Source organism: Dermacentor albipictus, chromosome 9, assembly GCF_038994185.2.
Source record: "Dermacentor albipictus isolate Rhodes 1998 colony chromosome 9, USDA_Dalb.pri_finalv2, whole genome shotgun sequence".
Lineage (NCBI taxonomy): Eukaryota > Metazoa > Arthropoda > Arachnida > Ixodida > Ixodidae > Dermacentor > Dermacentor albipictus.
The window spans coordinates 126,694,260-126,706,799 of record NC_091829.1 but is presented as its reverse complement, the minus strand read 5'-3'; the positions used below and the strand labels follow the sequence as shown (position 1 = coordinate 126,706,799).

Sequence of the window (12,540 nt, the reverse complement as noted above, 5' to 3'; positions counted from 1 at the left end):
AGCGCCACCATTTTAGGCCACATTATTCGAAGCGCAGTGGTGCCGGCCTGCACATAGCACGAAGTGGGAAATACCTCTCCGCACACTTTGGCATACGCGTTGACTCGCATCCTATATCAGTATGTCAGCGGCGAGACCGCGTGGCTCCGTAGGCCTAACTATATGGCGTCACGATAACCGACAGACGAGTCAACCGTTCGCGGACGTCGGCGAACACTCGAACGCGGCCGTTTTTCGAGTAGACACGCTACAGCTCCCGCGCCGTTTAGAGTGCAGCTCCTGCAGCCATGAGGCTATTCTGGAGACTCTCGGTTTTTGCCGAAATATCTCGCGGTACATTTCCTTTCTCCACGACTTTGCTGTAGCGAGGTTGTGTGTTTTTATCTGCTTGACGGCTACGAGACAACAGGCTGTAACGAAAATGGTTACGCGGCCCCGCCCTGCTCGTCTCGCTGGTTGGAGCCCCTCAGCCGAACTCTTTTGTGAACCCGCTCGCTAATATGATCAGGACTCGGCGCTGCACGCGGGCAGTGTTATGGCCTCTGGTTCGGCCGCGCGCCTTGTTCTCCCACCAGGGCGCTTCTTTCAGCGGTCGTCTGCCTATAGCGTTGTATACGCGGCTCGCCTCCCGGCCTTCGTCCGAAGCGCAGCGAATGTATACACGTGCAGCGATGGACCGTACTGGTTCCCCTCCTGTATCTCCCGTGCATTAGTGTGATAGCTCATACGGTTTGCCGTTGGCACGACGCGCGAAGCCGTAACGCGCGGGGGCGTGATGGCTTCTCGCGCAGTCGATGACGCGATCGAGGCCGTAGCTTTTTATGCCTTCAGTGGCGTTTGTGCGGGAGTCGTCTGGCGGATACAGTTGGCAGAAATACTGCCTTTGTACGATGGCGAGTTCGTGTTGTTTCTTGGGTCCGCCTTGTGCCAGCGTGCGCATTATTGTAATGGCTCATCAGCGAGACCAACAAATGGGTGAGCCGGTTTTGTTTACTGGCTTACTGCGAGAAATCTACCCGTGCTGGGGGAAATATATGAGTGACAGCAGCTGTGAGCGACGACACATTTGAAGCTGTCCTTGTTAGTCGAAATATAAAGAGCGCGAAGGCTCTTTATGTATGTCCGGAAGGAGAGGGGGTTTGCGGGCTGCGGACACGGAGCTTACCAAGTGTTACGTTATTCATGCACGCTCGATTGAACGCCTGCGCAACGCTTGCGTTGCGAAAGTAAAAAAAGAAAAAGAATGGTCAACCTCGTTGCTAAGCACACCTGGAACAATGGGACACGCCCATCCTGCTCGCTCGGCTCCAAGTAACGTTCCATTAATAATAACAGCCGTCTGCCTCCCGCCGCCCTTGTTTCTGCGTCGAAGGCCGACAGGCAAGCGGCCAGCGCGGACAGTTTTGGCCACACGTCCCGTGTCGCGTTTGATGTGCCGCCTGGTCCGCGTCGTCGGCATCCGTTACCTCTGGCTCCGTGACGTCGTCAGCAACTTTCGCGGCCGCCCTCCCTGGGCGGAGCTGCTGCACGTTCAGCACTGCTGCGCTGTACTCGCCTGCGATCAGCACGTGCGCGAAGGCTATGCGGGTGTCCTTTCCTTTTTCGTCTGGTGGCCAAAACCTGCAAATGTACAGCAGGTGCATGCGCGCCATCAGCTATACAGTTACGGAGAATGTACGACGCCAGGAAGCCGAGTGCGATTTCAGTGCGCCCCGTGTTCTTGTTTATTCAATTTAGATGAGTTTTCGCCCTTGGACAGCAGCTGCCTCCGCGCGCCCGAGTGCGCGCCTGGAGCGCGTTTCAATCAAAGCGCCCCAGAAAACGGTGCCCTTTAACTCCGCTGCGGCGCCGTTCTTTTGTGCTCGGCTCTCCGACACGGCCTCTGCCATTGTTGGCCGTCCGTTAATCTCCGTCGCGCTCGCTGCGGCGGCAGGTGCGTTTCGGCTTTGCTTCCACCGCTGAGGCTTCTCTCTCGCTCCGTCGTCTGCGCCCGTCGCAGACGAAAGCTTCCGAGTCAGAAGCGGTGCTCGAGGTGCCCGCCATATATTTTTCTCTCGCCGGGAGAGTTGGTTCACTCCTCTACCTGCCATCTGTCGACCGGGCCCTGAAAGCTGAGGAGTCGTCTTGCTCTCATTGTTTCGCTTTTGATTCCCGCTCACCTCGCGCCGGTGTTTCGCTGGCGGAAGCTGTGCGCCAAGCGTAGCTCTATCAAGGCAGGTGCGATTCTTTTTTCTCTCCCCCTGTCCCTCCGTTATTTATTATTTCATTTATCACCTTCTTTTTGTTGCGTTACTTACCTATACACGCTAGGCTGCACGACGTCTTTAAAATAAACGTCGCGTGCTCCCGTCTTCTTTGCAGAAAGAAATATAGCGCCCCCCACCATAAACATTCCGTATCGCCTTTTTTTTTTATTGCTTCATTCGAGAGCTCCCGAGTTCGCTGTTTCCAGCGCTCCCGCTGTGACCTAACATAATTCCTTCGCAAACTCTTGCTGAGAAGTAGATTTGTGGGACAGTTGGGACCGGCACTGTATATGTGTTTCGTGCGAATAAACTTCTCGTGGTTCTAGCGCCGGAAACATAGTATACGAATAGACGCATTGGAATGCAGTTGCGCAAGAGTAAATTTCTAAATTCTCATGCCACTTTGACCATCGTACGAAACGCTATCGCAACGTGACAACGGCGCTAAGATATTGCACTCACTTGAAAATCTCTGCTTCCATCCGTGAGAATATTTTTGAAGAAAATGTGAAGAATGTGAGAGTGTGAAGAAATGTGAGTCCACCGGATTTTGAAAGGCGTTTAGCTCTGCCTTTACCAGCGCTGTGGATTACCTTTGTTGCGGATATGCTCCTGTACAACTTTCTGTGGCAATTAAAGGAAAGCTGCGGAGACTAAGCATGCACAAGCGAGCGCGCTTGTGAAAGGAGTTCCACATCTTCAACCGCATTAGTTTGAGCTGTGAAAGAGAAAACGTACGCGCCTTATTTAGAACTGCCAAATAAGGCACAATGCACCGCTGAGTGTTGCGGTTGCACCGCAATGCACCGGTGTTGCGGCTTTTCCCGTCTTCGTCTGGGTAAACAAAGTTGCGTCGATTCCGCGTATGTTCCGAGAAACCAGAAGCCCTGCCTGCCGGACGACCTGGCGCCTTAGCACTTGTGCAGGAGCTCCGGCCCCGTCCCATCTTTGCCAGAGAAAGTTCTCCGCGAGTATAGCAAATAAATTTGAAGAACATCCAAGAAGCATTGGCTCCTCTGTTTCCGAACCGTTTCTTCCACAGCACTGACACCTCCTCTCTCCCTTCGCGCTTTCCCCACCATGAGCACCTTCTGCGTGGCGGGACGCCCACGCTATTGCGCAACATCTGCGGAACTCATTCGCGCTGCCTTAGGAATGAGAGCCTGCACTTCGTGAATCGAACTACTACTTCGAACTCGCATCCAAAAACATTTTCTATTCTCACTTCGCGTTCACTTTCAGCTTTTCTCGCGCCACTGGGCTGTGATAGCGGTTGTTCAAATCGAATGCACAAAGGCCGCTTTTCTTTAGCAGCTAACGCGCGAATGCTTGTCACAGTGAAAACTGAAAACGCTCCCATGTAAAATCTCTTGCCTCGCTGGCGCTCCAAAATATTTTCGCCTGTCAGATCTTTTGAACCAAAGGCGCAGGGCGTCGCTATAGACGCGGCAAGCTCTTTCAAGACAGGCCTTGATCGAAACGAATGCCTGAGTTATGGCGTTGGCGGCTGCAATGGGAGAAAGCGCGTCAAAGCGCGGCGTTCTCTTATATTGTCCCGAGAGCAGACGACACGTCGTGCAGTGGCAGACGACGCCCCCGGTGCGCAGCAGACGACTCGTCCGCGGCGCGTAGCAGACGAACGCGGCGGCGCTGGTAGATTTCTCTTTCTGGCCTGTCGCGCCGCGTCGTGTTCGCTGTCAGTGGCACGTCACGAGCCAATCCGTGCGTGTCTTTCAAGCTTTCAGTTGTGTACCTTCACGCAAGTCGTTCCCTGGGCGTTTCTTCTGTCTTTGCTTGTTTAAAAATGCAGTGACGCTGAAAGCGCTTTGAGAAAGCACGATTTTTTGGCTTGATATATACGCATAGACAGTGCTCGCCTTGTGAGGTTGCCGATTAATGCTGTCAGAGTTAAGGACATCGTGATGCTCTCTTCGATAGACGTGACTCATTGGCACGTGCGTGAAGCTACCTTTCTACACCTCTTGTTACTTGAATATGCTTGTAGTTCAAGCCCAGGGAACGCCTAAGAAGCCAGCCCCTGACAGGCTTTCTTTAGGGTAATGACATTAAAAGGTTGAGATGTATCACTCTTTTTGGCTGAATGGCAGTTACAGGTTGTGCAGTGTTTTGCTTCTCTTGGTACAGACACCGATACTCCTATGACTATGAGACTTCTATGCCACACAGACACCGATAATCCTGCCAGAAGGACTGTACAGAGATCATTTTCAGAGTTACGAACTGTACCATATAGTGTTGCGCATATTACAAAACGTGTTGCGCCATCTAGCTCTCCTATGACTGAGAGAGATGTTGACAGCTCTCTTATATTTTTCTACGCCCCGGCGCCGTTCTGCTGCTAGAGAAAATGCCACCTTATAGCCGGTACTGTTATGTAAATTTTGAACGATGCAGCGCGGCAACTCAGCGGTCTTGCCCATGTTATTGCTGTAAGGAAACGGAACACACAGTTCACCAACCTGCGCATATATGCCATGAATCCTCATATGACATAGGAACTTTTGCCTGGCTATAGCCGACCGGAAGAGACGCTACTGCGTCGCTTGCGAGTAGGAGTTTCTTTCACAAACGGCTAGTCATTCCTAATTAGAATGGCGGACAGTCCCAATTGCAGCAGATGCGGTGTCGAAGAAACGACCAAACATCCCCTGTGCCCTGCATACGAAGGCGAGAGGAGTGCCCTTCGTGCAGCTTTGGAGCATTTAGACGACCGTCGTTTCACAGAGCCGAATATCTTGGGCCCGGGAACTCGTGCGCCTGCTATGTGCAAGGCCACAAAGGCGCTGGTTCGTTTCTTGAAATGCCCCAGCCTGTATGACCGCCTGTAACCGACTGAGTGATGAACGGTTGTGTGTGTAATAGTGCAAGCTCAGAACATCTTTCTTCCTTCTCCTCTTTCCGTCCTCTTCCTCCTTTCCCCAGTGCAGGGTGGCCTACCGGGCTCAGCCTGGTTAACCTCTCTCTCTCTCTCTCTCTCTCTTTGAAGATGTTCGTTTTTTTCGTTTGTAGTGAACGTAGTGCGCACTTAAGCGAAGCGAGAATGAGGCGTTGCCTCTTAGCTCTTTCGTTACCACGCCTATTCAAATCGATCACCGGTGATCGACGCTTTAAACGGCCGATTTCGACACGTTGGAATCGTTTCTCGTGCAGCTAGCGCCATCCAGTGGTTAGTCTAGGCAGTGCACTTGTAGAACCGGTTTAAATTTTCCCGCTCTGGCGACGTTCTGATTTTTGATGCGCCTTTTTGTGAACTAATGTGCGCGTGTTGTTGCAAAAGGGGGCGTGGCGGCCGCGCTTGAGAAAAAATACTGCCACTCGTGGTAATTCAGCATTAGCGTCAAATTTTTGTTATCAAAAGGCTCCCAGCAAGTCAAATATTGAATCATATTGTCGGCTTTGTTATCTGGCGGCGTTGAGTGGGGATAATTTCCCAAAAATGACGCCAGCTATTCACTGGTGAGCTTTGACTTGGAGTCCGGGTGGTTTTATTCCACGAAAACGCATTCCTGAAGGTCCGCCGCATGTCCAACATGTATACCTAGCCTTTACAGCCAGTTTGTAGCAGTTTTGGTTTCGCTTCTCTTGTTAAATCCGCCAGAGGGCCGCATCTGGTGTTACTATCGCAACAACGCCAGTCACTCCGGTCTCTGCCATGGCGTCGTCGTCGGACGCGACACGCCGCGCGGAAAGCGTTCTGCTCGAAAGTATTCTTCACCCGCACCTGATTTTAGTGACGACGATTCGAGCTTCGAGTCCGAAGATGACAGTACTTCTGCTTCAAGCTCTGACGGCGACGATGTTTCGAGTCAGCCCGGGACATCCGCAGCTGCTCACCGATGAGTTACCTTTACGGCCTTGAGCAGTCACCGGCGTCGCGCGCGCTTATCTGCCGACCTTTGTGCACAAGCTTAGAGCTATTCTTGTTATCTGCAGGGTCCGTACGTCGCTAGGCCAGGATGTGCTGCCACCGGCTGTGAAGAAACTTCAGTTCACGCCAACAAGGCCGCCCGGAGCACATCTCGGCCCAGCACTTCGGAGCAGCGCAAGACGCTTTACAACGGCGCGCGATTTTTTCCTCCTGTTCTTCACCGCAGAAGTAATAAATACTATCTGCAAGAACACGAATAAATATGCTTGGATGCATATTTTGGAGCTTCCAAGCTATGCTGAAAGAGATGGGTCGTGGAAGGAAGTGACTCCCGACGAACTAGTGAAGTTCATTGGACTTCTCATTTATATGGGCATTGTGAACGTGCCACGCATCCACCTTTACTGGAATACCAGTAGGCTTTTTTCAGGGCTTCTTCCTCGGAACGTTATGCCAAGGAGACGGTTTTCTGCACTTCTGCGCTTCCTAAGTGTCACTGATCCGGAGGCGACTACTGTAGCTACGCACGGCAGGCTGCACCGCGTATTGTGGCTTCTGCAACACGTGAACACTACATCAGCAGAACTTTTTCAACCTGCGCGGAACCTCTCTGTGGATGAAAGAATGGTCAAATCGAAAGGAAGATCGGGTATTCGGCAATACATGCGGGACAAAATTGTAAAGTGGGGATATAAATTGTGGGTGCTTGCTGATTCGCAGACTGGCTATTCCGTTCAATTTTATGTGTACGCAGGCAAACGGGAAACAGCTAGTGCAAGTGGACTAGCATTTGATGTGGTGACACAACTGTGCGATAAATACCTCAATCAAGGATATGTTATCTACATGGACAACTTTTACACATCTGCGTCTCTCTTTGCTCACCTGCTAAATCGCAAAACCCTCGCTTGTGGCACGACACGTAAAGATCGTCGGTGCTTCCCATCTGAACTGAAGGACGTGTCATGGGAGAAAAAGGCAAAGAGAGGTGATGTTCGGTGGCTCCGACGGAACAACATCCTCTATTTGCAATGGAAGGACAGGAAGGTTGTTCACATGATGTCAACAGCGCACACTGCCAACAGGCACGTTACAGCCACAAGGAAAGAGAGAAGAGGCGGCGTGTGGACTATCATCCCAATCGAAAAGCCGATGCTGATTGACGACTATAATTCCGGGATGCTTGGAGTTGATAAGTCGGATCAGCTGATTGCATCTTATAACGTTTTGATGAAGTGCGTGAGGTGGTGGAAGACGCTCTTCTTTCATTGTATTGACATGGCTGTTGTGAATAGCTTCATTCTTTTTCAAGAGCACCGCCAGCAACACTTCTCAACACCAGAATTGCAGAGGAGCGCCCACTTCGACCAACTTTCTTTTCGGATGGAGCTCACCCAACAGCTGCTCGAGCTTGATGATGAAGAGGTTCCCAGAGTACATCCTGTCCCAAAAGAAGTGCCGCACCATCCGCAAAAGATGCCGAAAAGGCGAAACTGCAGGATGTGCTATCAGGAACGCAAAATCGAACAAAAGACGAACGTTTTCTGCGAAAACTGCGAAGTGTACCTGTGCCTCACGAAAACGCGCAACTGCTTCACCGCATGGCACGAGCGCTGAAGCTGTTCCCGGTCTTTAGTTTTTTTTATGTAGCTGAAGAACGGCGCGGTACAGAGAATTAATTTTTTTAGACAGTATTCCTGAGTCATTGATCTTCAAAATGTATATTCTAAATTTTTTTTCCTAATAATGTGTATGTAGATATTGTGCCTTTTCTTTCTTGTTTTTATCAACTCGCCGCAAAAATGGCACTTTTCCGAATTTTTTGTGTGCTCCCTAATAAATTGTTTGCTTTGTAACTTATGTTTTTGGAAAGAGCATTCCATTATGTGCAATTTAGCATGCTGCAACGTGTTCTGGAGTATTATTTGTACTGGCAAAAAAATTTCTTCCGAGACCTATGAAAGACGGCCATTTTCTCGCGGTAACGAAAGAGTTAGAGAATCTCGAGAAATTCAGCATATATTTGACATCGTCTCTTGCGCCGCTTGCTACGAGTTGGTTCTCACCTGCGAACATTCGCGACACCTGAGAAAGGGGAAGAAATAGGAAGCGGAACGCAAGGAGGTCAACCGAAATAAATCATCGGATGGCTACCGGGTACCGAGAAAAGGGGAGAGGGCAGAAAGGGTTAGAACAGAAGGGAAACGAATGTGGGAAACGGAACTGTCGGCGCATGCGCCATGCCTACAAAAGCAGCACTAAGCCAAACCAGCGACCAACAGTGAGCCGCCACGAAGAACGTCGGTTGTTTGTGGTTTTCTTTTATTGCGCAACACTTGGAAATTTTCTTGCATGATGCTTCGCTCTTGCCGAAACCTTGCGATGTTGCTCTACTTGTGCCTCCTTCTGGGTCTCCGAGAGATAAAGAAAGAAAGGAAACACGCCGGGAATACCGTCCCCCCACGCCGTGCGCACCTCCTCTTCAATCTCCATAACTTCTGGTATCATAGCGGCTCGCGAACACGGGACGCGCATACGTTATGCGCGGTCGTGCGAGCCGCACGACGCAAGGTGGAGAGCGAGTTGCACTTTGCGCCGCTTGCGCATCAACACCGGGCCATATATTTGCATTACAAAGGGTCAGAGACGTTCGGGCGGTCATGAAGCGGTTGCTGAGATCAGAGAGCAGGGCACAGCACCGTGCCCTCGCTTTTGTTTTTTGCTCGTCCAAAAGCACTCGGCAGCTCCCCAGCGGCAGGGATTAGAAGGCGCGCACGGGTGACGCGCGAGAAAGACCGGCTCACCGCCGCCCGGGCTTCGAGGTGTCGCAACTGTTGGCTGTGTGCCATCGAGAGCCCATTTGGGGCCACTTTAAAGGCGCGTTGTCTGCCGATTCATTTTCGTCTGCTCGACGCGATCGCATTCGCCCTTCTGAACGAAAACTGTGGCCCACGCGCGGGCACACTGCGAAGCTGACCCTTCTGCCGCCTGTCCGATAGCCCAGAGGCGTTCCATCCTCACGCGTTCGCTGCAGGAAAGGTGCGAGGGCGTCGGGCGAGGCGAATATTTATAAGGTGCCTCCACCTTTCAGCAGCTTGATCTTTCGGTCAGTCGGCAGGGCGGGGGCGACTCCGCGTGGAGGAACTGCCATGGCGTGGCCCCCCTCTTTCTGTTTTTTTTTTTTTCGCCTTTCCTCGGAGCTCTTAGCCTCTACCGTCGCCTCGCGATCCACTCTACGCCGTGTGGAATCTCCGAAGCGCAGCGCTATCAGAGACGCCCATCGGAGAAAATTCGTTTTGCAGATGGCGATCTGCCCCGGCCGACACGGGAGCTGCCCCGATCGGTTCCGGCGTTTTGTCGCGGCTCTGTCTCTCTTCCTCTCATTGCATCTTTTTTTTGTTCTTTGTCTTCTGGTCAGCGTCCTGTTTTCATCTGTTGCTTTCAGAGTCTGTTCGTGCGCTTCATCTGCTTCTTTGGTTTAGATCTGGCAAGACGAAGATTTCTTGATCTTTTCGTTTCCTCCACTGATCTCCGTTTTCAGTTTTGTTTAAACGGTCGTGGTCGCGCGTCTTCGAAAGCACGGTGTGTAGATAGATAACAGACGCACCTTGATGGAAGAGGTACTTGGCTCCTGCTTCGCGAGAGATGCGATTCGCTTGTGTCGCGCCTCTTCTGTCAGTGACGACGTCGCCGAGAAGGAAGCAGAGCCCGCACGACCCACGCTCTCTCTTTCCGCTTTTTCTTCTTGCCGATACAGCGTCGATCGAAGCGTACGCGGCGAATGAAAACTTACGCGGCAGGAATGAAGCCACGCAAGCAGGAAATAGAAACCTCCATCAGGTTTGGCATCTCTCAAGTTGCCGCTGCATAATGAAACCGCTGGTCAAAATACTCCACGCCTCGCGCGCTCGGAACAACTATAAGCTCGCTGGTTTCCTGCTGACGTGCAGGTTATAAATCTTGGCCGATCTGTGCAAAGGGCTGGTTTCGAACGCAAGATTTTAACACTGTTTCGATGCAAGTTTAACATCGCCGAAAGTCGACGTAGACTGAGCGAACGCGACGCTGTATATAGCGCCATCGATTCAAGATTTTTCCCTCCTTTCTGTTGAAAGTCGTTTTTCTTGTCTTTTTTTCTTTTTGCCGGGCATTATAAAGTACTGCATTAAAAAAAATTTAAAAACAATGCGTCTGATTTGCGGTGCTGTAAATTCAAATCTGTCGTTTTACATGCCAAATGGTCGACCTAAATATGAGGCAGGGGGTAGCGGATGAATTTTGGCCACCTGCGGTTCTTTAACACGCACCCGAATCTCGGTGCCATGTTCCATTTCGCGCCCATGGGAATGCGGCCGCCGCGGCCGGATCCCGCGACGGAAACCTAACAGCCACCGTGGGCTACCGCGGTGGGTTCTGCTGTGCGTCGGGCATAACGTAAGCATTCGGTCGGTTGCGTTTCTGGCTTTTCATTCGGGAGTGGGCGATCCTGGTGATGACGCCGGCAGATCGGCGCCCCGGAGGAGCACTGGCGAGGCGCGATAGGTCGCGGCTCGGTGGCCTCGGCCCTGTGCGACACGGCGAATGCACGCGCCGAGCGTGCGTAGTCGTCGACGCGAAATGCTTGGCTATAGTTCCGGTTTAGAGACGTGATCCTGCTGATTGTAGGGTTGTGGGATCTCTTTCACACAAATACACGGTCATGTCCACTTTTATTCCAAGTTAGTTGGTGCACCAAACGTGGGCGCTGTCGGCAAACGCGCCTTTTTGTTGGCTCGCTTCGATTTGCAGAGATGATCGGGTACTCTTGGTACGAATTAACTATGGCCGTCTGATTTCGTTCTTGCCCAAAACTCCCAGGAGCCCTCGAATGGAGACTGTTAAAAGTCCCATTACATTGTCGCCGAGGGATCGCGTTTCGAGTTCGCCCTCCGAGCTTTGATCCGCCGCTGAGAGCTTAGGCCGGCGAGTAAATCATTGCGCGTCATTAGTTCTCCCTCGCAGCAGCGGCGCCCAAACGGCGTCCCATCGCCGGGCCCGCCGCTGCTTTCGCTCGTTTATCCAATCAGACCGGCTCGCTCCACCGGTCTCCAATCCACGACCGGTGGCGGCTGCACTGCGTTCTAATGAATTAAGATACGCGGCTACGACCCCGCGTCGATCCCCTCGATACGCTCTCGCCTGCTTATCACTCCCGCTTTCTCTTGTCCCTTAAATTAATGGCGCATCTTTTCTTTTTCGCCGTCTTAATTACGCTCTGGCTGGCGTCCCCGTGCCTTCTTTAATGACGGAAGAAAAGGGAACATCCGATATTCACCTTCTGCGCCGCCTCATCCAAGTCTGGCTGTTCTCCTCGGACGGTGGCTTGTTTATTTCTTGCGTTTCCCTTCGTTTTCGTTTTTTTTCCCAGCGAGGTGTTCGCGCTCGTTGGCTATGACCTTTCTTGTTTCCAAGGTTTCCCAGCAGTCTCGTGTTCCTGACTCATTTTGGCTAGTTTTTACTCATTCCCTGTGTATGGCCGAACGAGTTTTTTTCTATTTTTTAGCTCATATGCGCGCGTCATTAAAGCGCAGTGAGGCAAAGTAACTGCATACTAAGGCACGCTCACGTGGTGGGAAAATTATTGATGTTTTTTATCCTTTTCTTTTCATTTTTTTTTTCACCACGCACCGACGGTGAGCAGCAGGCAAGTTCGCAGTCTTTTGCATCAGCTTCTTGAGATACACGTTCGTAACCTGCGTTTCTTGTACTATTTTCGCGTTAATTGCTTGTTCCAGATATTTCCTTCATTTTGATAGCTCCCTCGTTCTCCCTGCCTCGAAGTATTGATGCCCGATGACAAAATCGGCTAGTGTCGGCTCTGCCCCGACTCTCCTCCGGGCACTTTCTTTCTTGCCCTTCAGTCCTGCCTTCCGCCTCTTAATTGCGTTCCATCGATCTCCCGGGCTGCGGCCCCACGGCCATCGGGTTAGCGAAGCGCCGCTGTTGTCGCCCCGAAGGAGGGCCGCGGGATTTCTCCTCGGCGCGTTTCTTTTCTTTCCCGCTCAGTGATCGTGAATATTCAGCCGCTGGCTATCTAGTTTTGACTGCCATGCACGGTATACGCAGGCGTGACGCGATACCTCCTCCGCAGCTGCGTTCGACGAGCGTCTAAGCCTGGCGCAAGGGCGCCTTCTTTCCTAAACCGCTCGAATGGGCGCTTTGTGGCGCTGCCCAAGCCCACTGAGCCGAGGACACGTGGCGCTGCGCTCGCAGTATTTCAATACGCTCGTGCATGGAGCGGCGGGGCCAGTCGCGGGGACACGTGACCGGTCCACTCGGATGACTCGGAACTCCTGCCGAGCTGCGCTTTCGACGAGGCACCGCTCTTCGAGAAACCGGGACTGGCGGTAAGGGCTGCGCCGTTGC

At 52.1% G+C, this 12,540-nt stretch overlaps 2 protein-coding genes across 9 annotated transcripts in view; both read left to right on the top strand.

Annotated features, from left to right (window-relative positions):
* LOC135912192 (latrophilin Cirl-like) overlaps window positions 1–12,540 on the top strand; it is a 492,061-nt gene that overhangs the window by 339,037 nt on the left and 140,484 nt on the right. The gene's annotated exons all lie outside the window — the stretch shown is intronic.
* Window positions 5,969–7,831, top strand: LOC139050123 (piggyBac transposable element-derived protein 4-like). Its single transcript, XM_070526336.1, has one exon. The coding sequence runs from the start codon at window positions 6,406–6,408 to the stop codon at window positions 7,750–7,752; it is 1,347 nt and encodes a 448-aa protein (XP_070382437.1). The 5' UTR covers window positions 5,969–6,405; the 3' UTR covers window positions 7,753–7,831.

Bases quoted from the DNA above. Each gene is read 5' to 3' on its own strand.
- LOC139050123 (XM_070526336.1), top strand. From the start codon at position 6,406: ATGCATATTTTGGAGCTTCCAAGCTATGCTGAAAGAGATGGGTCGTGG.